The sequence below is a fragment of the Gossypium hirsutum genome, chromosome D09 (genome assembly GCF_007990345.1).
Source record: "Gossypium hirsutum isolate 1008001.06 chromosome D09, Gossypium_hirsutum_v2.1, whole genome shotgun sequence".
NCBI classification, from domain to species: Eukaryota; Viridiplantae; Streptophyta; class Magnoliopsida; order Malvales; family Malvaceae; genus Gossypium; species Gossypium hirsutum.
The window spans coordinates 36599788-36626823 of record NC_053445.1 but is presented as its reverse complement, the minus strand read 5'-3'; the positions used below and the strand labels follow the sequence as shown (position 1 = coordinate 36626823).

Sequence of the window (27036 nt, the reverse complement as noted above, 5' to 3'; positions counted from 1 at the left end):
GGGGCTGAAGATTTCAGGGCTAATGTTGATGATGATCCAGAAAAAGCAGAGTTTTGGCTTGAAAACACTATTCGGGTATTAGATGAACTATCTTGTGCTCCTGATGAATGTTTGAAATGTGCTGTGTCTTTACTGAAGGATTCAGCATACCGTTGGTGGAAAACATTAATATCGGTGGTTCCGAAAGAAAGAGTTACTTGGGACTTCTTTCAAGAGGAATTCAGAAAGAAATATATAAGCCAACGGTTTATTGATCAGAAACGCAAGGAGTTTCTTGAGTTGAAGCAGGGCCGGATGTCTGTGGCAGAATATGAAAGGGAGTTTGTCAGGCTCAGCAAATATGCCCAGGAATGTGTGCCCACGGAGGCCATTATGTGTAAAAGATTCGAAGAGGGGTTAAATGAAGATATCAAATTGTATATTAGGGTTTTAGAGTTGAAAGAATTTGTAGTGCTGGTTGACCGAGCCTGTAAGACTGAAGAACTGAGTAAAGAAAAGAGAAGAGCAGAGATGGAAGCTCGAGATGTAAGAAAAAGGTCAATGAGCAGAACATTTCAATCCCAACCAAAGAAGCTTAAAGGGATGGATCCACGACCAACTGGTTCAGTTGGGTATTCACGTAGAGACCGAGGGAGGTCATATTCTGGAGCTAAAACTCGAGCTACCTCAGTGGCAAGTGTGGGTAATGTGGGGAATACTAGACCCGAGTGTCAACAGTGTGGCAGGCGACATGCTGGTGAGTGTTGGGGATTTAAACGAGCCTGTTTTAGATGTGGTTCTCAAGAACACTATATAAAAGATTGCCCTGAGAGAATAGAGGAAGAAAGATTGCAGAGAGCTGGAACAGGTGATATTGTCAGTAGAGGTAGACCACCGAGGAATACTGGGAGCAAAGCCAGTAGTAAAAGCGTGGCGAAAGATACAGCTGGGAGATCAGAAACTAGAGCGCCTGCCAGAACTTATGCCATACGTGCTCGTGAGGATGCGTCATCTTCTGACGTAATTACTGGTACATTTTCTCTTCATGATATTGATGTTGTTGCTTTGATTGACCCTGGGTCTACTCATTCATATGTATGTGTGAATTTAGTATCTAGTAAGAATTTTCCTGTTGAAAATACTGAATATGTGGTTAAAGTATCAAATCCTTTAGGCAAATATGTCTTAGTCGATAAGGTTTGCAAGAATTGTCCTTTGATGATTCAAGGTTACTGTTTCCTGGCTAATTTGATGTTGTTACCATTTGATGAGTTTGATATTATTTTGGGGATGGATTGGTTGATATTGCATGATGCCAAGGTAAATTGTAGACAGAAAATCCTTGAATTGAAGTGTGAAAATGGTGAAATTCTTCGGGTTGAGGCAGAGGAGCCGAATAAACTGCCTACTGTGATTTCGCACATATCTATTACTCCATATCGGATGGCTCCGACAGAATTGAAAAAATTAAAGGCTCAGTTGCAAGAATTGACGGATAAAGGATTTGTGAGACCGAGTTTTTCTTCTTGGGGTGCTCCTGTATTATTTGTGAAGAAGAAAGATGGCTCTATAAGGCTTTGTATTGATTACCGTCAGCTCAACAAAGTGACTATAAAGAACAAGTATCCTTTACCGAGAATTGATGATTTGTTTGACCAACTAAAAGGAGCAACAGTGTTTTCAAAGATTGACCTGAGATCTGGTTACTATCAGTTGAGAGTTAAGGAGTCCGATGTGCCAAAGACCGCTTTCAGAACGAGGTATGGACACTATGAATTTCTGGTAATGCCTTTTGGTTTAACTAATGCTCCGGCTATTTTTATGGATTTGATGAATCGAATTTTCCGACCTTATCTGGATAAGTTCGTGGTAGTGTTCATAGATGATATTTTAATTTATTCTCGGGATGAATCCGAGCATGCAGAACATTTGAGAACTGTGTTGTAGATTCTGAGGGAGAAGAAATTATATACTAAATTCAGCAAAAGTGAGTTTTGGCTTCGTGAAGTTGGATTCTTGGGACATATAGTTTCAAGTGAAGGTATTCGGGTTGATCCAAGCAAAATTTCAGCAATTGTTGATTGGGAGCCACCAAAGAATGTGACCGAGGTTAGAAGTTTTCTGGGCTTAGCCGACTATTACAGACGGTTTGTCAAGGGATTCTCGATGATTGCTTCTCTTATGAGTAAGTTATTGCAGAAGAATGTCAAGTTTGAATGGACCGATAAATGTCAACAGAGTTTTGAGAAGTTGAAGGCATTATTGACTGAGGCGCCAGTGTTGGTGCAACCTGAGTCCGGGAAGGAGTTTGTAATTTACAGTGATGCATCGTTGAATGGTCTTGGGTGTGTGTTAATGCAAGAGGGCAAAGTAATAGCTTATGCTTCGAGACAGCTGAAACCGCAATAGAAAAATTATCCGACACATGATTTAGAATTGGCTGCTATTGTTTTTGCTTTAAAAATTTGGCGTCATTATCTGTATGGTGAGAAATGTCGAATCTTCACTGATCATAAGAGTTTAAAGTATTTAATGAATCAAAAAGACTTGAATTTGCGACAACGGAGATGACTCGAGCTAATAAAAGACTATGAGCTAGTGATTGATTATCATCCTGGAAAAGCTAATGTTGTTGCTGATGCCTTGAGCAGGAAATCTTTATTTGCTTTGAGAGCTATGAGTACGAGATTAGCTTATTCTGATGATGGTTCAATTTTGGCTGAATTGAGGGCTAGACAGTTATTTCTTCAGCAAATTCGGAAAGCTCAAAAGAATGACATTAAATTGCAAGCCAGGAGAGCTCAGTGTGAAGCCGGTGTTGACTCAAATTTTCGAATTGGTTCAGATGATTGCCTGATGTTTCGGGATAGAGTATGTGTACAGAGGAATGATGAGTTAATTCGGACCATTTTATGTGAGGCACATAGTGGTGATTTGTCAGTTCACCCAGGTAGTGTGAAAATGTATAATGATTTGAAGAAATTGTATTGGTGGCCGGGCATGAAAAAGGATATCTCGAAATTTGTATCAAAGTGTTTAATTTGTCAACAAATAAAAGCTGAGCATCAAGTACCATCGGGTTTACTTCAGCCGGTAATGATTCCAGAGTGGAAGTGGGACAGTATCACGATGGATTTTGTGACAGGATTGCCTTTGACTCCAAAGAAGAATGATGTTATTTGGGTAATTGTTGATAGACTGACAAAGTCAGCCCATTTCATTCCTGTACGCATTGATTACTCACTTGACAAGTTGGCGGAGTTATATGTTGCTGAAATAGTGAGATTACACGGGGTGCCTAAGTCTATTATATCGGATAGAGATTCGAGATTCACTTCAAGGTTTTGGATAAAGTTGCAGGAAGCTTTGGGTACAAAATTGAACTTTAGTACCGCGTTTCATTCGCAAACTGACGGACAATCGAAAAGAGTGATTCAAGTTCTTGAAGACATGCTCCGGTGTTGTATTTTAGAATTTGAAGGCAGTTGGGAGAAATATCTACCATTGGTTGAATTTGCTTACAACAATAGCTATCAGTCGAGTATACAAATGACACCGTATGAAGCATTATATGGGCGTAAGTGTAGAACTCCTTTATATTGGACTGAGCTCGGTGAGAATCGGATTCATGGAGTTGACTTGGTGAAAGAAACTGAAGAAAAAGTGAAAATAATCCGTGACTACTTAAAGGCTGCTTCAGATCGGCAAAAGTCATATGCGGATTTAAAGAGGAAAGAGATTGAGTTTCAAGTGGGTGATAGAGTGTTTTTGAAAGTATCTCCATGGAAGAAGATTCTGAGATTTGGCCGTAAAGGCAAATTGAGTCCACGTTTTATTAGACCATATGAAGTTATTGAAAGAGTTGGACCTGTAGCTTATAGGTTAGCTTTGCCGGCAGAGTTAGAAAGGATACATAATGTATTTCATGTATCAATGTTGCAACACTATCGTTCTGATCCTTCACATATAGTTTCTCCTACAGAAATTGAAGTTCGACCGGATATGACTTATGAGGAGGAACCGATAAAGATTCTGGCTCGAGAGGTCAAACAGTTGAGAAATAAAAGTATAGCCTTAGTGAAAGTGTTGTGGCAAAAACATAGAATGGAAGAGGCTACGTGGGAACCGGAAGAAGTTATGAGGAAACAGTACCCAAACCTCTTTTTCGGTAAGATTTTCGGGGATGAAAATCCCTGAGGGGGGAGAATTGTAACAGCCCGATTGTGGGCCTAGTTGGAACAGTGGTTTCGGGATCACAAATCCGACAAGGGAAAATATGACTATTATTATATTTTTATGGTCTACAATTTTACGGAAAAATTTCGTAAAAATTTCGTTCAAAAATTTCTACGTTTGGGCACTCAATTTAGTAAAAATGACTAAATTGTAAAAAGTGAAAAAGTTGAGTTCTACATGTTAGAAGTGTCAAATTGTTATGAAATTCTAAATTGGGGGTCCTTATGTGGTAATTAGACCATTAGTTAATTGATGGACAAAAATAGACATAAGAAATGGGTGAAATAGATTTTTTTAAATAGGGGGCATTTTGGTCATTAGTAAATAAATATAATTAAAATGAGAAAAAGATGGAAAAATGGTGTCCATCTTCATTAAGTTGCTGCCAAAATTTGGAAGACACCATAGCTAGGGTTTCTTTTCTTTCTCAAGCTCATAGTAAGTGCATCCTAGCCCCGTTTTTAATGTTCTTTGCATTTTTGAAATTCTCGTAGCTCGGTTTAGCTTATTTTATTGTTAATTCATGTTAGGGTTTAATATTTGGAAAAATACCCATAGGTGAAAAGCGTTTATTTTTCTGTTTTATGGTGGAATATGAAGCTAGAAATTATGTTAAACAACTTTTGCTAAGCGATTTTAAACGAAAACGGGTAAATTGACATAATCGGTAAAAATAGTTAATGTTCAAAAGTATGTGTTAGAGTGAGAATTTGATGTTGCCATAGAAGGGAAAAATGTTCAGCATGTCATAAAACATAAGAATAAGTGATGAAGTTTAATTTTCGAGCTTGGGGACAAAAGTGTAATTATGCAAAAGTTTGGGGGCAATATTGTAATTTTTCAAAAAGTTGGGTGGTGGATTATTTTAATAAATTTGGACATTAAATGAGTTAAATTTTCCATTATAGATCAAGAAAGACGAGAAGACTACCTCAAACGGGGAAAAGAGAATGTAGTGGAGTAAATTAAAAAATTTCGATATTTTGCACCGAGGTAAGTAAACATGTGATTTAATGCATTATTTTGATATTATTCAATATATTTTAGTATTTAATAGAACATAGAATAAATATTTGGCAAGATCCTAAAAATGTGGTTAAGTTGGGAAAGGTGGTAAAGTGTTGAAAATATGGGTTTCGGTTGAACACTCGGAATAAGCCGGAGTACATTGAATATGAAGGGGTTGCTAAGTGCTGATTCCCCGACTCATTGGTGGTTGCTAAGTGCTAATTCCACCGTATCTTTAAATATAAAAGGGGTTGCTAAGTGCTAATTCCCCGACTCATTGGTGGTTGCTAAGTGCTGATTCCACAGTATCTTTAAATGTGAAGGGGGTTGCTAAGTGCTAATTCTCCCAAGGGGTTGCTAAGTGTTGATTCCCCGAATGATTGGTGGTTGCTAAGTGCTGATTCCACCATATCTTTGAATGTGAAAGGGGTTGCTAAGTGCTGATTCCCCGAATCACTGGTGGCTGCTAAGTGCTGAATCCACAGATAACGGTTAACATTCCGAGTGTTCAACGAGGAAATTGGGAAGGTCAATATTTATGTATGGTGGACAAATTTATGGGAGGAATATTGGGTTTGATACATAGTCAACCCATGTATAAGGTAAGAGGAAGTATCAAAAACTACAAAAGAGCAAATTAAATATAAAACTGTTTTGAACAACGGCAGTTGGGAAACTTTGAAAAATCACCATAAATTGTAGAAAATGAATTGGAGGTTGAATAATATATGAAATTAAATCTGGGTGAGTCTATTTTCATATGAAAGAAACAGAGCAAACAAAAGAGTTGTATATTTGGGGATATTTGAACTTATTTGAGACAGGGCTGGATTGATTTCGAAATCCCCTGTTCCAACTTTGGAAAATAACCAAAAATTTTACAAAAATAATTATGGCCTGAAATTTATATTCCTGGATTCCTTATTGAGTCTATTTTTAATACAAACAAACGATACCATTGTTTGAATTTTTTACAGAGAGTTAAGTAAATTTTAGTAAAGGGAGGTCAGAATCGTCGGGTAGTGAAACAGGGGAATCTTTAAAGAATGAACTGTACTAATTGGATAAATAAAAAATTCTGAAAATTTTATGGTGGAAAGGTATATGAGTCTAGTTTCGGAGAAAATTTACGGAACTTAATTTGGAGTCCTGTAGCTCCAGATAAAAATAAATTAGCGTCTGTGACGCAGAAAGACAGTTTGCTGGAAATTAAACGAACCTTGAAATTTATGTGTGACTAAAATTATGTTGCTATGAAATCATGTGGGAAATTTATTTATTTGTCATATGTTTACTTACTAAGCTATATGCTTACTCGTTTTTATTTTCCCTTGATTATAGTGACATCAGCCAGCTCGGAATTTAGACGAAGTCAGGAAATCATCCACACTATCATCAAATTTTTGGGTATTTTGTAATTAATATTTTGAAATATGACATGTATAGATGACTTTATGTGATGTGGTGTAAATATATATAGTGTTGTTCGGTTTAATATGTTGGTAATTATTAATGGAAAAATTATGTCTGAACATATATCTGTAATTGGTTGGAAATATTGAAGTTGTTTGAAATTGTTTTTGGAAAGTTGCAGGGGGTTTTACGTAAAAACAAGCCGAAATGCTGCCGAAATTTTTATAAAAAAAATTATAAGTGTTTGAGTTCTAGTAATACCTTATACTCTGTTTCGGCAAGGAACACGGGTAAGGGGTGTTACATATGCATTGATCCCTTATTAACATTTTGGTAAAACCAAATAAAGAGAGAACTTGGTCTTTTGTAAGCTATGAAAAACTTAATGACTCTTGATACTTTTGTGGATTTTTAGATAATACGATTAAACATTGTAGATCCAAACAATTGAGTATTAATAGTTGTAAATCTAAGCTTAATTTTGGTCCATAATTGAGAGCATTTCCACTAAAAGGGAGAGATATGAGATTAAAGGGGTGGGATTATAATTTTTTTTATTTAAGAAAAAGAAAGAAGATGGTGATGTGGGGTGAGCTCCCCTAAATTTTTTGAGAAAGATTTGTTAGAGTTGGGTGTGGAAAAGGGTGTTTACACTAATGTTAATAGTGAGGATTGTAAAGGGAAGTTGGTTTGGGATTTTGAGGGGATAGGAACCAACGAATTAAGGAAGAGTGAGCGGGTGATATTGAATGAACGTTCTATGATGGGTAGAGTACAAGGTAAGGGTTGTATAGCTGGGGAGAGTAAGAGAGTAATGAGTGAGAGCTTGGGTAGTGGTGGGGGGTTTATTATGAAAGAGATTTCTAAGTCTAGTTGTAGTAAAGTTGTTCTAGTTACTAAGGACTTTGAGTTCTTTGATACCTTGTAAGGATCTGGTGAAGGGGAAGAAGGACGAAATGTTATGTGTTGACACCATTTTTTTGATAAAAAATGGTCAACTTGGATCTTGAAAAAGAAAACAAAAATGGGAGTCGCCACCAATCTTTTTTTTTGCGGTGTGATTGGGTTACCTCGAAAAGTGGTTATTCATTAAAACAACAATGTTGGTCTACAAGATTCAGAAAAATGAGTTTGGGAGTCGGTTACGTACGAGGAAGGATTAGCACCCTCGTAACGCCCAAAATTGGTACCTAGTTGATTAATTAGTGTCTTAGTGTCGAGAATTGGAAACTTTGAAGAGATTCAAAATACGATCCTTGTATTATCAAAAAAAACTTGTATAAATCAAATTACATGTTAAGACCCTCTCATTTCGGAAAGAGAAAATGTCACACCCAATGAGTTAGGGCATGATATTTTACCTCCTCAAAAAAGAGTTTGTCCTAAAAAAACTTGTGCAATAAAATTTAAAAGGATATTCAATTGTTTAAGTCAGATGAAGAAATCGCAGCCCAATACGTTAGGGCACAATTTCTCAAAATTCTAAACATTGAATATTGCCTTTATTATTTTTTAGAAAAATCCTCATCTCGAGAAAACAACGTATCATATCCAATGCGTTAGGACATAACGTATTGAATTCCTGATAATGAGCTTTTTATTTATGTTTTTTGATTAAAGAGCATTCTCGATTATTTAGATTCAACGAAGAAAATTGGAACCCAATACATTAGGGCCAATCCTCTCGAAGATCCCAAATACCGAGTATTGCCTTTATTTTCAAAATTTTTCTCTTTGAATTTGGATAAAAAATTATATATGACAGAATAACAATTATGATAATGTATGTAAAAATAATACGAGCAAAAAAAATAAAAATAAATAAAAGACGAATCAATTATATATACAATAACAAGTAAAAAAACGAATAGAACTAAAACGTTCTTTTAAAATAATAACGAACACGTAAATAACTAAATAAATAAATAATAACAATAAAGAAAATGAATAAAATTATAAAAAAATACAAAAAAATATGTATGTATGTATATATATATATAAATATGTATATGAAAATTATAAAATATAAAAAAATAAGTAAGTATATATTTATATAAATAAATTATAAAAATATGTACGTGTATATATATTTATAAAAAGGATACATGTAAGTATGTATATATATAAATTTAAAATGCGTATATAAATACATACATGTATATAAATGATAAAAAATATAAAAAAATATAAACGTATCTATGTATGTAAATATTAAATATGTATATATGTGTATATATATATATAGAAGCAATTATATAATAATATAATGAGATACATATATTTAAAATTTACATAGTAAGTATGAACATAAATATGATGATAATAACAATAATATTACTACTACTACTACTACTACTACTACTAATAATAATAATAATAATTTATTAGTTTTAATAATAAAATAACCAAAATACAAACAGTGGGCTAAATTGAATTTAAAAGATAAAATTTGGGGTCAAATCGCAAATAAATTAAAGGGGAAGGACTACGTTGAATGCGCGAATAACAAGGAGGGACCAAATGGGAAATGATTCTGTCCCTCCAAAACGCACAGCTTCCAGGTGGATCGAATTGAAATCTAAAATAAATTGTAGGGCAAATTTAAAAATAAAAAACTTAAATGCAAAACAAATTAAAAGCGGAATGGCTAAAGGTGTAATTAGCCCTTCAGCTTAAAAACGCAGGGGCCCTGGCCTGGAGCGGGTCGGGTAATCGGGCAACGTTAAAACGACGCCGTTTTGGCGCCTGAAACTTAGGCCCAAAACGACGTCGTATGGCCTACACTATAAATAGAATTTTTTTAAGCCAAAAAATCATTTCAGCCCTATTTAAAAAAAAAATCTGCCAGACTCTCTCAACCTCTCTCAACTCTCCCTCTCCCCCATTAGCTTCGGCCGCCAGACCACTGTGACGGCTGCCGGTCGCCGGCAACGGAGTCACCGTACACGGTGGTCGGTAAAAAAGAAAAAGGAGCCTTTTGGCCACCTTAATGTCCTCTACCCCGATCTAAGGCCAAATAAACCAAAAAAAAAAAGAGAATCCTTCGTATCTACCTCCCCTTTGCTGCGACCATTCGTCTAACCCCGAGGGTTAATCGGCCTTACAAAACGGAGAATGGGACACCGACAAACAGGTAAAAGATTTTGTTTTATTTTTGTATATGTAAATATAATAAAAACAAATAATAGTAGATAAAAAAATTTGAAGCGAAGATTTAAAAATAGCAGTAAATGTAAACCTTTCGGGCTTTGTATTGATTTTTGTTCTTTTTCTATTCGATTTTCCGTGTAAAAATTACATGGTTATTTTCGTGGCTTTTATAGCCACGATTACACTGTTGGTCTATGTTACTGTTTGCTATTTCTCTTGCTGTGTTTTTGCTTTTGTTTCTGTCTTTTATTTTCGTTGCCGTTTCTGTGCTGCTTCTTTTGGTCCTTTTTGCAGGTATCGGGGATCAACAGAGGGGAATTGCTATTTTGGTGCAAATGGAGGCTGCCTCGGGCGACGAATGTGCTGTTGAGGCACATGGGCAACAGGGGGAACGGTGCCTTAGGGTTAGGGTTTCAATTCATACTGAAACCAATTAAGGTTTTGGGCCGTCGGGCTTTGGGCTTGTAACTTGGGTTTTAGATATTTATTTTTGGGTTGTAAGCCCGGGTAAATTTGGGCTATTACATTATGCATGGTGTTGGGATTTAGTGCCCTTAGTGTATTTTTTTTTGTTATATGTACTTGTAATTTTTCGAACAAGTTGCTTTAATAAAATTTCATCATTCACATTAATATCGTTTGTATTTTTCCTCAATAATTTTTGTATGCAAAACAAAATTAACAAGCAAATATTGACTCACTAATTATCTAATATTTAGCTAATATTACATTGCATTATGTGGTCGGATCATAATGTGATAAGATAACTTATAGTAGTAGGTAATCTAAATGGTTCATAGTCTGACGAATCATATTAATTGAGCAAACCGCTACAAGGATTATTATGTCATCTATCAAGTCCAATTGAGGAAATACCTTATCTTAGGTATCAAAGCGATTGAATATTAGAATATAGATACATAGATGTGATTGCTTGGACTAATAATACATTAGACATGACCCAGGTAGAATTAATCTTAGATTTGTTTATAGATTTATTCACTTGTGATGTTCATATTGTGATTTACTTTAATAAGTGACAGATTATACGTGTGTGACTCATATATTTTGATGTATTAAATGCCTGAGTTCAATTTGTAATAGAGTCGAAAGTTAATACGTTGGGTATATGACTTTTGCATGACATGACTTCACTTAAAATAGTGGAATTCATAGCCTAATAGAGGGTCGATAATATCCTCTCATAGACATTATATGGTTGATGGAAAAGTAACGTGACAATGAGTTATTTGTCTAGGATAAATGATTTAATTACTATTTGTTAGTAATTGACTTTTTCATGAAGAGATATGTAATAATTATCATGAGATGAAATAAGATTATTTTGAGTGAATGTATTTAACCCAAAGAGATTAAGAAGATTCTATGAAGGTAACCCATATATAACAAGATCATTGGACAAAAACTTCATAAGTTGCTTTCGTAATGAATCATAGGGAGTGTTTAGTCATGATACTTTTTGTGGGTTGACTCCTTAACTAAATGATGCTGTAATTAATATATGATGATTCGAAACTTAATTACAAATTATCTTAGCCCTAATTATATATATTGAATAGGACCCTTTGCTAGCTCAGTACAACTTTTACGGTTTGCATTCGAAACCGATACAATGAATAAATGAAAACAACAAATTAGAAAAATAGATCTCATGTATCATTATCCACAACAAATGTGTTCTCTCGTTATGAACAAGAGATAACTTAGAGATTAATTCTTCGAATTATTGTTTAATTGTTGTCAATAAATAATTGAAATTTAAAGTAGAAATTAAATCAATTAGTCATCGCGGTTTTATTGAATAAGACAATTAAATTTATTTACTCATAAATTCTAGTACAATAAAATTGTTATGACTTTAATAAAATCAGAATCGAGTTGAGATTTGAGTAAATTAATTAATTTTATTATAAATAAACAATGTTTTGGGAATAAAAAAAATTATCATTGATGGTGAATAAATTATATGAGTTAGTTAAAAGTTTGAATAACACATATAATTATACTCAATATATGAGATAGGCACAATAAACCCATCTCTGGGCGACACACAAGGTTCCCACAAAGCGGTATGTGTTGCTCACCTAATAATCCTATTAGGATTAATGTATTTTTATTAAAATATTTTCGTTTATCTAAAACTCTTATAATTTTATAATCTTTTATAAATATATAAAAAAATAAAAAATCAAACCCAATTGAATTGAATTCAACTAACCCCTATATACCATTACTTTATAAAACAAGTCTAACACCAACATTATATAGTTGAGGGAAATTACGGACTCACCCCTACATACTATTAATTTATAGAACATGTTGAATAATTAATTATGGACTTGCATGGGGCGAAAGTAATGATGTGTCTGATTCTTTGTTTTTTCATATTCAAGCTTCTCTATTCACATATTTTGATTGCCAGATTTCACCGCAATTCAAAGATAAATCGACAGTAATTACTGCTCTGATTTGTACTTCATCCGCCTCGTAAAAAACAATCCAATCGTCTGCATATTGGCCCAAATTGCTTAACTTTAGTACCCCTATTGAAGCCTTTTCGTCGAAGAACCATTAACCAGTACAGACTTAGAAAGGGGTGAGGTACAAAACCCAACCCATCTTCACCATAACAAATTCCAGGAAATCTCAATCAACACATCTTCAATTTCACATTATTACTAATTGTAGTGTGACTTAGACATTACTTTATGAGTTTCTCCTCCTTTTAAGACAAACAAATTTTTTTAGGGGCTTATGTTGATAGTTCACCATGCACAAATGTTAGAGGTAGGTTTTCTCATATGTACCGTTAACTCCGATTCATATTACATATATCATTTATGATTTGAACGTATAAATAGAGTGGATTCAACCCAACATGAAAAAAAGATACATATGTGTATATTTAGACATTGTCTGGGTAATTAATTAATAAAGAGAAGCAACTAATTAATTAATTCCTATGGTTTAATTTGAATGGCTTTGAGATCAGCATAGTACTGAGCCATCCATCCTTTTATGATCTTCACCTCTGTTTCTCGTTGCTTCACCAACCATTCTGGATCGCTTTCCATTTCTGGAAGTATATCCAAGCAATGAGATCCTGCATTTTATACATTATTATCACTATCTTTTCATTCTTTTTTATGGAGATATATATAGTTATGCTTACCATTTACAGTATGTACGGCAAGAATACTTTCCGAAATGTTTTCCAAAACCCTACATTAAATTAAAATATAATAACATTAGAGATGAATTTGACATTTTCTTGTCCAAGACCTTTTTTAGTCTTGCATTTTCATATGGGTCTCAATTAAGTTTAGACTCAAATTAAGTCGAATCTTTAAATAAATAAATAAATAACTTTCTCAATTTTGTTTTATCCATTCACAAGATTCAAATTAAAAATTTTATTTAAAAAAAATCCAACTTCTTATAACTCAACATAACAATTACCCGCCCCGACTGTAGGGATCTCGCAATCCATTTGAAAAAATGATGTTGCTACCAAATCTGTGGAGAACAAGTTCTATATTCTGCAAAATTTTGCATTAGTAAAAATTAAAGTTGTATGTATAGTAAAATAAGAGTAAGAAAAAGAAATATAGTGAAGAAAAGATTGAAAGTACATGGCCACCGTAGTAAGAAGTGACCCAATGAGGGCGAGGAGGAACGCCATAGAGTGACTTGCATTCTTGTAAAAAGTTGTTTAGGTTGAATGGCTCAGGTTGGAACATCGTCCTTTTCCCGATGCCTATGGGTATCACCATTTCACTGCATGTCTAAATTTATGATTTATCTTATTAAAATATGAAAATAGCCTATACGGGATACCTTACAAGATTGTTAAAAAATGGTTTATCTTAAATAGCTTATATAGTTTATCTTATTAAAATATGTTATTGTAGATGACACAATAATTGTTTAGATATTGTATAAATTTATGCTTAATTGGTAATATCGTAATATAATAAATATTTTTAAAAATACATAGTATAATATCGTAATATAATAAAACTTTAAAACTTAATTTAATAACATAAAGCTTTATTCTTTAAAAAGAAAACGTAAAACTTTATGGCTTTATCTTATTTTATTATAAATATTGTATAAATTTATGCTTAATTGGTAATATGTTAATGTAATAGATTTTTTAAAATGACGTAATATAGCACTCAATGAATATCGTATAATATCATAATATAATAAAACTTTAAAACTTAATAACTTAAATCATTACGTATAAATTTATGATTTGCCTTTTTTATTATGATATTTTATTAAAAATTTTAAAATTGATAATTTAATTAAGTTGATATTCATAAATTAAAAAAATTATCACGTGTCATTAAAATAAGTTGTCTACATTAGCGGTCAACTTAAGATATTGAAAGATAATATATATGATTTAAATTTTAATATCTTTACTTTAATTTAATATATATACTATAATTAATTAATCTAAATAATTATCACTAACTATTATGGTTAAAGCGCCTGAATTTTTCTTTTAAAAACATCAACTTTAATTATAAAAAAAATTTCATGTAAATATTTTAACTAATGTTAATCATTTGAACTATCTAATGATTTTATAGAAAAAAAAAGAGAAAAATCACTATGCCAAATTAAAATGGAAAACTTAAATTTCAAATTTGAACATAGTAGAGAGTAGACCCGTCTATGGGGTGGGTTGGTTGCATCTCGATTCCAAATTTTTTTGTCAAATCCAAGCTCATTTTCAGCTTGATCAATAATAATAATAATAATAATAATAATAATAATAAAGCTCATTTCACTATTCAAAAATTAGTAAAATATTAAAATATATTTTACATCAATATTTTAAAATTAAATTTTAAATATTCTTTTACTGTTTAAATTAAATTCAAATTGAGTCAAGACGATCCAAAAAAAAAAAAAAACCTTCAAGCATTGCCTAAATCAAGTCAAGCCTATCAAACTAAGCGAGTTGCCCAACTCATGCACAAGTCTAGTAGAGAGATCAAATCATATTTGACTTAAAATAAAAAAATGGGGTGATAGATTATTAAAAAAAACATTATATCCCAATTATTGATTCAAATATTAAAAAAAAAGTTGATTGAACCTTACATCAATTGACATCGTTGTTAGTACAACAATAAATAAAACATGAATTTGAATATATTTGAACATATTAAAATGATAAAGGATAGAAATAGACATTATATAAAAAATTAGATAAATATTTAATAAACAAATCTCGGACATATAAAGCAATAATAATTTTGATGGTCGTGGTGCTGTTGCTCCGTCGATATCGTTATTAACGTTAATTGTGTAGTCATCAGCAATGTTTTAAAGATGATTTATTGATTACTTAAATTGGAATGAAATTTTATTTTTGAAAAAGATGATGATTTAACTTTTCTTGAAAACATATTCTAAATTTATTTTCAAGTCATTTTATAGATAGAGAAAGATCATTTTCTTATATAGAAAGAAAGGAAAGTATTGGTAATTGTTAATTACCTAAAAAAAGATAATATATTTGGAGGGTTTTTTATCCTTATAATATTGTGGGAAGGAGAAAGAGAGGAAAATGTTTCAACTTAAGAGCTCTAACTAATGTCTCAACTAAGTTCTGGTATTTGAATTCAAGTTTAATAGAATGTAAGTATGATTTGCCAAAAAAGTACATGTATATTACCTGCCATCTCCACCCAACATCTGTTTCGGATTTATTGGTTGGTGGATTAATATAGCAAGAACAATTCCCCTTATAAGCAACAACGCCTGCAAAAATCTTGTCAAGAATATCTTGCTTTTCATTTGCTCCATCAATTCCTCCACATACCACCGTTACCGGATACCGTGGGGGTCTATCATATTGTGCTGCTACGGCATACATATTCTCCAACTCGTTTTTCAGCTCTGAAGAACTCTTCAAAGGTCTTGTAACCCAAAATATCAATTAATTACTCAAAATTAATTGTACTTTTTATATAATTATATGCATGCTTTTAAATATAATAATGAATGTATATTGAAATGTAATGGGGAATTGGATGCTCATACTTGCAAGTTTTGAAAATCATGCTGAGGGTTGAAAGACCATTGGGTTGGGAAGCAATTCTGTCGATTACAGACCATGAATTTCTTATGGTTTGGTAGCAGGTCTCACTCGCTTCCTGCGTACATGATTTCCATATCACATTAAAATTGAATGCAGGAGGTGAAGAAAAATTAAGACGAAAGTTAAGGGTAATAAATACCCTAAAATCCTTAGTGACGACTGAAAAGTAAGCTCCCCTTGGTGTAATTTTGTCGAAGTAAAGAATTGGAGCTGATGAGGCCAAAGCTCCCAAAGCAACATGAGGATACTTTAAACGTAACCATGAAGCAAGCACTGTTTTCATTTCCATTGAAAAACAAAAATGATTACCAACAGTAACGGACGGGGGCGACCAAAAATTATACAATTTTAAGGGGTCCAAGTTCAAAAAGTTTGGGCTAAAAGGTTAAGAATTTTACGATAATGATTGTACTTACTTCCTCCATAGGATCCTCCAACAACGATGACCGGAGAATAAAAAGCCCGAAGTTTGTTCTTGATATGCATGATGATTTCTGCATAGTCAGCTATAGCTTGTGCAGAGTTGAAATACCCCAAAGTGCTTGCATTTTTAAAGGCTTCTTCTCTTGATCCAAAAGGTATTGATTTCCCATAGTATCGATGCTGATGAAAGTAAATATATCCATACTCAATGTCAGGGAAAGTCTTTTTGTTTTTTTTTTAATATATATTTTCAATTATTTACCTCAATGTAGACGAGGAGAGCATTGAAGCGGACGGCATTATCATTGAGAAAACCGATTACGGTAAGATCGCCGTCGAGAGGCCCCTCGGCTCCGAGATAGGCTAAAACCGGCGCACTCTTCTTTGCTCCGCCCCAATACTTGAAATTCATGACATATCTTTGTTGGAAAGTGGCGTAGCTTTGAGGTTGGTAGTTGAAGTGATCAAGTGTTTGAGGGTAATAAAAAGTTCGAAGATCTGAGACTGTTGCAGACGATAGAAAATCAGGGTGTTCAATGATTACTCCTCTCGTAGGGCTAAGCCTCGGAATGTCGGTCCGGCCAGCGGAGATGCCGGTCAACAAAATTGAAAGAACCATAACCATGAATGGAAGCCATTGGACTGGAAATTTAGGAGAATAGTTCATTGCTCTCAATATAATTTACGTACCAGTAGTATGATTTGTTAGGCTTTTTTTGAGCTTCGAAGCTTCTACCAATGCCAAGGTCCAAGACAACTATTGCTGAAATATATATAGTAATAAGGAATTTATTTAGGGTTTTTCTTGCAAAAAAAAAGGTTTACAAGAAAATGGGGTTTTTTACAAAATTATTATAAAAAAATTAAAAATAACTAAAATATTATTTTTTTATTTACGAAAATATACAAAAAAAACAAAAAATAAAAATAAAAAAGCCTGCACTGATTTGACAACTCCCTGGTGGAGGGAAAGAGATTGGCGGCACCGATGGGGCCAAAGTCATTGGCGGCACCAGTATTATAATGGGGCCGATCGGTGGTGGGGAGGAGAAGGAGAGGGAAAGAAAGAAAGAAAGAAAGAAAGGAAGGAAAAGAAAGAAAAGGAAAGGAGAGGAGAGGAAAGAAAGAAAAATAAGGAAAGAAAAGGAAAGGAGAAGAAAAAAGAAAGAAAAAGAGGAAAGAAAAGGAAAGGAGAAGGAAAGAAAAGGAAAGGAGAAGAAAAAAGAAAGAAAAAGAAGGAAAGAAAAGGAAAGGAGAAGAGAAAAAAAAAGAAAGAAGAAGAAGAGGGAAGGAAGAAAAAAAAAGAAAAAAAGGTAATTTTTATTATAAATTTATTTTTTTTGCAATATTTGTGTGTTTAAAATTTATGTTATGTACATTATACGTATTTTATTATTTTATTTAGCATATATATTTTATGAAATATATTTAGAATGAAAAAATTTATGGTATGTACATTGTATGTTGATTAGGAATTTTTTTTTATGAAATTTACTTAGAATGTTGAAATTAGTTTTTTTAGGAAAATAGCATTAAAAGTAAAATGGTAAAGAAATATATTTAAGAAAACATAAAATACGAAAAGAAAAAACAGAAATTGTATATTCACCGAAAGTAATAAAATACGAAAAAAATTGTATTTGTAATAAATTTCAAACATAATGCACTGAAATAATGTAAAATTATAAAATTAAAAATTACGATATTTTTTAAAATAATAAAATGCGGATAAAAAAATACAAACAAATGGTCGAAGTAAGAGTATATTAGTAACTTTTTTAAAAATTTAGAAATAATTAATACAAATAATTGAAACAAAATGTATTGAAATAATATAAAATAATAAAATATAAAAATAATATATTTTTATTGAAAGTAATAAAAATCGGGAAAATAATACGAGCAAAAGGCAGGGATAAGGGGGTTTTTCGGGTTTTTTACCAAAATATTACGAAAAAAAAAATACCAAAATATTATAAACTTTTTTTTATTTACCAAAATAATAGAAAAAAAGAGGCTGATGGAGGGGAATAAAAAGGCGGCACCAAAATGTGACTAATTACTTTTTAAGCCCTCCTTATTTATTATTTTCTTTTATTCCCCTTCAACACACTAAATTAATAAATTTCAAACATTATGCACTGAAATAATGTAAAATTATAAAATTAAAAATTATAATATTTTTTAAAATAATAAAATGCGGAGAAAAAAATACGAACAAATGGCGGAAGTAAGAGTGTATTACTAACTTTTTTAAAATCCAGAAATAATTAATACAAAATATTTCAAACAAAATGTACTGAAATAATATAAAATAATAAAAATACGAAAATAATATATTTTTATTGAAAGTAATAAAAATGGGGAAAATAATACGAGCAAAGGGCAGGGATAAGGTTTTTTTTTCTTACACCAAATTAATTTAAAAAACACACTAAATTAATAAATTTCAACTTGCAGGCATCGCAATGGCTCCATTGATTCGAACCGATAGACACATATCTGATGCGGCTAATAACTCGGTATGATTTATTATTTTTTAATCACGGGTTCTATTTATTTAAAAAGGATATACGTAGTATATACAAATAAATTATGTTATCGTAATATTTTTTCTGTAATTTAACACTATCAGGACTCATACCGAGTATTAAGGGGCCGTGTGAGTGTTTTAAAGAAAGCTCCGAATGCGCGATTGGTGCCGTACTTGGAGCAAGCCGGATTTGGGTCAGTAGCATTGATTCGGTCCTCCGACTTGCGCTTTGATTTATTATTTGCGCTAGTGGAGCGGTGGCGCTCGGAAACCCACACTTTTCATTTTCCGTGCGGGGAGTGCACGGTGACCTTGGAGGATGTTACATTGCAGCTTGGGCTCCCAATTAATGAGAGTCCCGTAATGGGAGTATCTTCATTTACTGATCCAGCTGCACTTTGTTATCAGCTCTTAGGAGACTCGTCAGAGGACGGTGAATCATATTTTTCGGGCTTAAAATTTACATGGCTGAAAGCCAAATTTGGACAATTATCAGCGACTGCCACTGAAGGTAAGTTGATGTGCGCTGCTCGAGCGTATATCATGCATATCGTAGGGGGAGTACTCATGCCCGATGCAAACAACGACAATGTGCATTTGATGTACTTGCTCCTATTAGCTAATTTGTCCAGTGTTAGCTCCTATAGCTGGGGCTCCGCCGTGCTAGCAGTGTTGTATCGGGAGCTTTGTCGGGTGACAAACCCGGATGTTGTAGACATCGGCGGATGCCTCACATTGCTGCAGTCCTGGGTGCTGTATCGGATGCCATTTTTGACATCGATTAGTCACCAACCGTATGTTTATCCACTGCTGAACAGGTGATAAAATATAACTTCTTATTATTTGTAGTAATAATATATTGACTAATGTTACCAACCCTAAACCCTATATTTGTTTTTTGTAGGTAGAGTGTTCATCCAGGTATCGGGAAGTCGTACACTGTCCCGATATACCGCCTCATGATCGAACAATATGCCCGGGAAAGGGTAAGCTGCTATTCTAATATTCATGACATCTTACTTTCTATATCTTACTCACACGTTATGGCTAATTATAACCATGTTATTAATCATGCAGTTTATATGGAAGCCATACCGTACGCCGAGAATTATAGATGTGGTACCCTCGTCTGCATACGTGCATTCCTACATATGGTGCACTAACGCACCAATTATAAATTTTAATATGGTCGAGTGGTATCACGGAGATCGGGTGCTACAACAGTTTGGCTGCATCCAACCTATCCCGGATTCGCCGTGTGAGGTGGGGGAAGTTCATGGCATGAATAAGAGAGGAAAATCGATGTTGGATTGGGGAATTAAGCACTGAAAATTTGTGGTGCTGTGGAACGATCGATTACGTCGAAGACCTCAGATTGTTATGGCTACCAAATCACAACCATCATTAGAGTATATACAATGCTACTATAGTTGCGGGAAGCCATATATACTTGGAGGCCAATCGACTGTAGTCCCCCCGCACATGCAGCGACCTGGGGGATCGGCCACAGTGGCCCCGATAAATCCGGATCCTATGGCATATTATTCTCCGGAACCACCAGAGCCCAAGCAGAAGCCCCAGCCAGAGCCACAGCCAGTGCCCCAGCCAGATCCGGAACAATCACGTTCACCTGTCGGTTCAGATAGCTATCATCTAGATTTCTCGGGCACTGACTATTTACCGAGCATCTCAGGGGCAGAATACACATACGACTTTGAACTCTTCGGATCCTACACACCCGGCCCATATCCGCAGCATTATGGGACTCCCTCCGCAGCATCAAGTTCGTGGATGCCGAACGAGGGACCTGCTCCAAATGATTTCCTCCCTATTTTTACTACACCCCCACCTGAGCCAAATGATAATGTTGGTCGTCGCGGACACCCAGAACGTGACCGTCGACTTCCGAATAGGTATACCCCTGGGACTACACCATCGAACCATCAATTTTAGGGGTGCATGTCACATTTTTGTACATTAACACGTTTGTACTTTTTTGTATAAATTTAATTATTCCATTTAATTTGTCTAATTTAATTATTCTAGTTTTAGTTATTACGCTTATTGTTCAACTTCTTTTTACCAATTTAATTATTTTAAATTTGCATTATATTAAAGCTTAATTTAAGGTTATATGCCTCCATTTTCGATACAATTTTATAACTTAATTTGGATACAATGTAATCATAATCATAAGCTGAAGAGGTATACTTATTTTATACTTTTTTATCATTACACATATAAATTTTACAGTATTAGGTCAATTATGACCCGATCAGGATGACTGTCCAACATGAAAGTTTCGGTTAGGGCATTTATTCCTATTATGACCACTTAACCTGCATATTCCACAACGCTTTCCTTTAGACTTCTCCTTGATGTCCATTTCATTACGGATTCTACTTGACTGCAGACGACCTCTTGGATTCCTCCGCAGCCCTCTGTCTGGGAGAAGCTCGAAAGTCGTCGGATGCACCTCCTAAGTAAATAGGTCAGGCAAGACGGGGAACTCATTTTCCCAGACACGCAATGTGCGCTCCAGCGTGTACACATCATCGACATATTGTTCAACATTAAGGTTGACTTTAGCACGCTTTCACGACATGCGCACAGGGATAATGAAGTGTTTCGAACCTCCTGCGCTAGCACTGTCGGTTCTGGAGATCAACTCCGTAGGACCTAGTTGGTATACCAGGTCGACGACTGATGGTCTCAGTAACTCGAAACGTTTCCAGTCGTCGTGAATATATTTCTACATTCATTGACCTTGCCAACCGACGGTTTGCGACCATTGCATCCCTGACATGTTTGACAAACACGTGTCCCGCCTCAATCTGGTCGACTTGTTGCTGACCCATTCTTGGCATCAAAGTAGCCAGCCTGTAGAAAGTAGCAGAAAATACAGATGCAATCAAAAGATGACGTGTTTTCAACAAGACATCGTTGTTCCCCTCGACTAAGTTTGTGGTCATTTGGCCATAACGAAAGCCCTCGTCAAAACTTTGAGCCTATTGCCACGGCTCCATTGTGCCCAACCATTGTCAGAAAGATGTGTTTGTCTGCCCTTCCATGTCACTCTCAAGTCGGATCATTTTTTTCCAAAACATATGTGGCTCTAACTCGTACGCTGCATACGTATTAAGAAAAAATAAGTTCTAGTAACTCGATAACATAAAACATTACAACTTATATTGAAAATATAAGGTTATCGTTTACCTATTGCCACGACTTGTCTCTTCCAGTCTGCATTCTTGTAATCTTTGTGGAAGTTAGCCGCAATGTGACGGATGCAGTAAATGGATCTCCATGGCACATCGGAATGCCTGATTGGTGCAATTAAACCCTTCCCTCTATCGAAAATGATGCAAATGTTATCGTTGCTAATAACATACCTCCGCAGGTTTGTGAGGAAGAATTCCTATGACTCCATGTTCTCTTTATCTACAATAACAAATGCTATCGGGAGCACGTTTCTGTTGCCGTCTTGAGCAATCGCAATAAGTAGGATCTGTGTATATTTTCCATACAGCCAGGTCCCATCTGCCTGCACAAGTGGCTTACAGTGGGGAAATGCCCGCACACATGGATCGAACATCCAGAACATCCGATGGAAAAGCCTTTTTGCCAGTTGTAACTGGTCGTCTGGGCCGTAATATGGCCTTGTCTGCTACTCAATCACAGTCTCCAGTACGTACTCCCGCATAGCAGCTATCCAACCTTGAAGCTCGTTATACGATGAATCGTAATCCCCATATAGTTGCTCCATCGCCATCTGTTTAGCAATCCATGCCTTTCGATATGAGACTCGATACTGGAATCGTGCTTGCATTTCGGCAATCAATACCGAAACTTTAATGGTCGGCATGTCCTTCACCATTGGCATGGTACATGTACAAATTATTTTGGAATCAATTTTTCCATGATCTTTTGTCATACGTGTTAATGTGCATGTATGAAGACCAACAAATTTTTGTATCTCCTACATCTGAGAACTTTTAATGAATACAGCTCGCACCCGCCAATTGCAGCCTTCCGCTGCCTTCCAACACTCCCCAACATATATTGTCGAAGTAGACACTGCGACTTTATAACCAACCGATATGTTCATGTTGTACCGTTTGATGGCCTATGAATAACTCATCATCATTAGATGTTACGGCCAGCCCGTGACGATGAACTATTTCAGGGTACACCGGGAACTCAGCTACATACGTTGTGTCGGAGTCTATGAGTGACATGTGTGGCTCAGGATTATTGTGTATCAAAATACGCCGCATCTGCTCCCCGATCAAAGAAGCGTTAATGTATTCATCGTCAATATCATCAGGTACATCGTCCACATCGGGATCACCGTCACTATCGACCTCTTCATCCCAATGATCGCCACCACCTTCTTCTTCACCACCAACCATATCAACATCGGGTGTAATATTCATGTCGATACCGATCCCACCCATAGTCGATTCACTATCAACGTATGATATTGGAGCCACCATCCACGGTTCTTGAGCTCCGTGTTCTTCATCAGATGCATTGACATCTTCATTTTGCTACATACCGGCTAACTCAGCAAATAAGTGAATCGGTGCATTCTTGTCACTCCCATTCCCACAATAGAGATCGACCATTTTCTCTACGTCTTCGTCGTCTGCAAGTTCCATTTAAACAAATTTGACTGGATTTGTCGAAATTGAAAACTTGTAGAAAATTTTGCTATCTTTCTACCACAACGTCTAAGAATTTTTGCATTAATCCTTGCCTTCATTTCATCGAACGAGACATTTCTATTAAATCTCATTGCTATTTGTTGCCGACATTCAAATACACATCCAACACTTGTTGTCAAGATGACTCCATCGAAATAAACGCATACAAAAAACTTAGCATCCATCTTCAATATTTAATCTGTCAAAAAATAAACAAAATCTCATAAAAAATCTCGAACGGTAAATAAATAACTTAAATAAAAAAATTAATTTTTCAATATGCAATTTTGTACATGAAAACCGTTTAACCACTAATCCTAATAACTAGCACAATAATAATATTAATAATTTTATACTCAAAATAATACTAACTAAAATTATTAATTAGGGTTTTACTTAAAATAATACTAACTAAAAGGGTTTTTTACCAAAATATTACAAAAAAATAAAAATACCAAAATATTATAAAAAAATTTTATTTACCAAAATAATACAAAAATGGGTTTTTTACCAAAATATTACAAAAAAAATGTTTTATTAATCTTGGTAAATAAAATTTTTTTATAATATTTTGGTATTTTGGTATTTTTTATTTTGTAATATTTTGGTAAAAAACACCCTAACTAAAACTATCGATTTGAGTTTTATTAATCTTAATAACTAAACTAAAACAAAAAATAATACAAATTATACAAAACAATAACAACAACATAATCAATTAGTTTAAAGAAATACCTTCTTTTTCTCTTCTCTTTCTCTCTTTTTCTCTTTTTTTCCGCAGCACATCTTCTTCCTCTTCTTTTTCTTCTAATTTTTCTCCCTTCAACTGGACAGAGCTTGTGTTTATAACACAAGTAGTGCCGCCACTTAGTATGGCACCATCGGTGCCGCCAATCTCCTTGGCACCATCGGTGCCACCAATCACATTGGCACCTTTGGTGCCGCCAATCAGGAACCCTCCACTAGGGTCCTGTTCAATCGGTGCAGGCTTTTTTTTCTATTTTTTTGTTTTTTTGGTATATTTTTGTAAATAAAATTTTTTTATAATATTTTGGTAAATATTTTTTTTGTATATTATTTTGGTATTTTTTATTTCTTTTGTATTATTTTAGTAAAAAAACCTAAGAAAATGAGTTACCATTTTTTTTTAAAATTGCAGAATAAATGATTTTATTATATTATGTTTAGGGTTGTTGGAATTTTATGCGTAAATTGTAGATTTAATTCTTATATTTTAAGTTTGTTAGTTTTAGTTACTTTTTGGATTTTTAAATTTAATTCCTCGTTCAAGTAGTAGCAATTAAATTAGTTAAGTTAAATTTATATTATCCCTGTAATATGTATAAGTTGTGGATTTAGTCTCTATTCTTCAATTCGGTTAATTTTAATTTCTATAATTTTTGAATTTTGAAATTTTAATCTGATAGTCATTAAATCTATTAACTAAAAAGACATGATTTTTTTTGTGTGAGTATTATATGGAAATAACAAGTTAACATGATAAGCTGGAGATTAATTAAAATTTTTAATTTAACAAGTTGACATTTTCACTTGTAATTATATTTGGTTTTTTTTATTTTTTTTATTTTAGTGATAGCAAAAATAGAGTTTTTAAGGAAAATAAAATAGATAATTTGGACTCTAATATTTATGTGCTTATTTTTCTTAATTAAAGGAAAGTATATAAAGGAATTAATATTGAAGTATAAGGGTTGACCTTTCTGCAATCTAATTCCTATTTTTAAAAGAATGATTGTATTAATATACTACATCATAGTCGAATGTTATATAAGGAAGTATAGTCATTTGTTGTACAAATTGAAAAAGCATATTTTAGTTTATCTAGGATCCTTATTTTGGTACATTTGAGAAGTTGTTATCAACCATTGACTTGTTCTATAACCTTTAGTAGGTGAGGCTACAGTGCTGAGAGAATTCACTAACAATGAGTAAGAGTAAGAATAAAAATTCTTTAGCATGTTAGTGGATTCAACTCGATAAGGCCTTGTAGATGGAGGTGATTTATCGAATTATGTAAACATCTTTGGTGCATTTAAGTTTTTACTTTCGACTTGTTTTACATAGTTAGAAGCATTGTTATAAATATCAATATAACATTCCTTGTAATATCATTTTAGTTAGACATTTTAAATTGGTATCAGAGCCTACCACCAAACATACTTGGTATCAGAGCCTACCACTAGTCATGGGTTCTATAATGGAAGGAAACTCTATCTCATGACCACCTCTATTGGATGACTCAAATTATTCATACCAAAAGGCTTGTTTGAGAGTTTTCATTTAGGTTATTAATAACAAAACATAACATGCAATCTTAACAAGCTGGGAACTCTCTACCACAACCAATGCGTATGATTCATAATCTGTTAAATCTGAGGAAGCTCAAATAATAAAGGAAGACAAAATAACAAACTTCAACTCAAAGGCACTCGATGTAATATTTAATAGAGTAGACTCTCAAGAATTCAGGCAAGTTTCAATGTGTTTTGAATACTGAAGCATGAAAAATCCTTGAAATAACTCTTGAAGGGACTTAAGAAGTCAAAATATCAATGTTACAAATTTACATATCTAGGTGATGAAGTATTTCTAAATTTTATGCAAAATTATGTGACATTAATAATGAAGGTTATGCTTTTAGTGATGTGTATTATGAGGTCAAGCTGGTTCAAAAGGTGATAAGAGTCTTACCAAAATGTTTTTCCATAAAAGTCACAATGATAAATGAAGTCAAAGGCATCTTTACCATGAGGGTGGATGCATTGATTGGCTCATTACAAACCTTTGAAATGAATACGAGAAAAAATAAAAGGGAAAAAGAAAAAAATGTTTGACTTAATGATAAACTATTGTTGTTATAGATATTCCAACATTTGCTTCAATAGAAAAGCTATGAGAACATTTGGAACTTCTCGTAAAAAACACTTCAACAAAGCATTTAGAAAATTTTATAAGAAGAATAAAAATGCATATGGTAGTTGATTTGAAAGAAAAAAAAAAGGGATTATAAGATACTTAATTACTTAAAATGGAGTTATAGTAGAAGAGTTTGGGGAGAAAAAGTAGAGAACTCAATGCCATAAATGTGAAGAATTTGGTCACATTCATGTATAATGAGTAAATACTTTCAAGAACACAAAGTCCTTAACATTACTTGGACTGATAAGGATGTTAGAGTGAGGAAAGAGAACATGAAGAACATGTAAGCAATTATGTTGTTTTCATTGTTAGATCTAAAGTTGTTACGTCCAAAGTTGCAACAAGCTTAGAGATAGAATCAAAAGAATGCAGTGAACAAGCTTTTGGTGAACAAGCTATTCATCGATCATATTTTGTGAACAAGCTTAGAAGCTTGAGGGAAAATATATCCTTTTTTTTGAGTTGATGGTTTCTTAAGGTTCACATCGGTTGACTTCTTGAAAGAA

General features: G+C 33.7%; 3 protein-coding genes across 3 annotated transcripts; 2 read left to right on the top strand and 1 right to left on the bottom strand.

Annotated features, from left to right (window-relative positions):
• Window positions 1–12604: 12604 nt before the first annotated feature.
• On the bottom strand, window positions 12605–17156 carry LOC121220852 (lysosomal Pro-X carboxypeptidase). Its single transcript, XM_041100502.1, has 9 exons — window positions 16614–17156; window positions 16345–16531; window positions 16068–16201; window positions 15871–15983; window positions 15503–15746; window positions 13440–13592; window positions 13267–13346; window positions 12980–13029; window positions 12605–12910 (listed from the first exon to the last, which is right to left on the bottom strand). The coding sequence occupies exons 1-9, from the start codon at window positions 17016–17018 to the stop codon at window positions 12768–12770; spliced, it is 1509 nt and encodes a 502-aa protein (XP_040956436.1). The 5' UTR covers window positions 17019–17156; the 3' UTR covers window positions 12605–12767.
• Window positions 17157–18819: 1663 nt separating this feature from the next.
• Window positions 18820–20047, top strand: LOC121220764 (protein MAINTENANCE OF MERISTEMS-like). Its single transcript, XM_041100214.1, has 4 exons — window positions 18820–18873; window positions 18987–19634; window positions 19789–19870; window positions 19962–20047. Exons 1-4 carry the CDS (start codon window positions 18820–18822, stop codon window positions 20045–20047), a joined length of 870 nt encoding a protein of 289 aa, XP_040956148.1.
• A 319-nt stretch (window positions 20048–20366) lies between these two features.
• Window positions 20367–21367, top strand: LOC107892570 (tyrosine-protein phosphatase non-receptor type 23-like). Its single transcript, XM_016817637.1, has 2 exons — window positions 20367–20797; window positions 21298–21367. Exons 1-2 carry the CDS (start codon window positions 20367–20369, stop codon window positions 21365–21367), a joined length of 501 nt encoding a protein of 166 aa, XP_016673126.1.
• The last annotated feature ends 5669 nt before the right edge of the window (window positions 21368–27036 follow it).

What these genes read in the sequence shown, in the direction of transcription:
- LOC121220764 (XM_041100214.1), top strand. Translation starts at nt 18,820, where the DNA reads ATGGCTCCATTGATTCGAACCGATAGACACATATCTGATGCGGCTAAT. An exon ending in CTGATGCGGCTAATAACTCG is followed by an intron (nt 18,874 to 18,986) that starts GTATGATTTATT and finishes TAACACTATCAG; the next exon opens with GACTCATACCGAGTATTAAG. An exon ending in TCACATTGCTGCAGTCCTGG is followed by an intron (nt 19,635 to 19,788) that starts GTGCTGTATCGG and finishes TGTTTTTTGTAG; the next exon opens with GTAGAGTGTTCATCCAGGTA.
- LOC107892570 (XM_016817637.1), top strand. Translation starts at nt 20,367, where the DNA reads ATGCAGCGACCTGGGGGATCGGCCACAGTGGCCCCGATAAATCCGGAT. An exon ending in GACCGTCGACTTCCGAATAG is followed by an intron (nt 20,798 to 21,297) that starts GTATACCCCTGG and finishes ACTTGACTGCAG; the next exon opens with ACGACCTCTTGGATTCCTCC.
- LOC121220852 (XM_041100502.1), bottom strand. Translation starts at nt 17,018, where the DNA reads ATGAACTATTCTCCTAAATTTCCAGTCCAATGGCTTCCATTCATGGTT. An exon ending in TGGAGGATCCTATGGAGGAA is followed by an intron (nt 16,202 to 16,344) that starts GTAAGTACAATC and finishes AAATGAAAACAG; the next exon opens with TGCTTGCTTCATGGTTACGT. An exon ending in CTTCTTACTACGGTGGCCAT is followed by an intron (nt 13,347 to 13,439) that starts GTACTTTCAATC and finishes AAAATTTTGCAG; the next exon opens with AATATAGAACTTGTTCTCCA.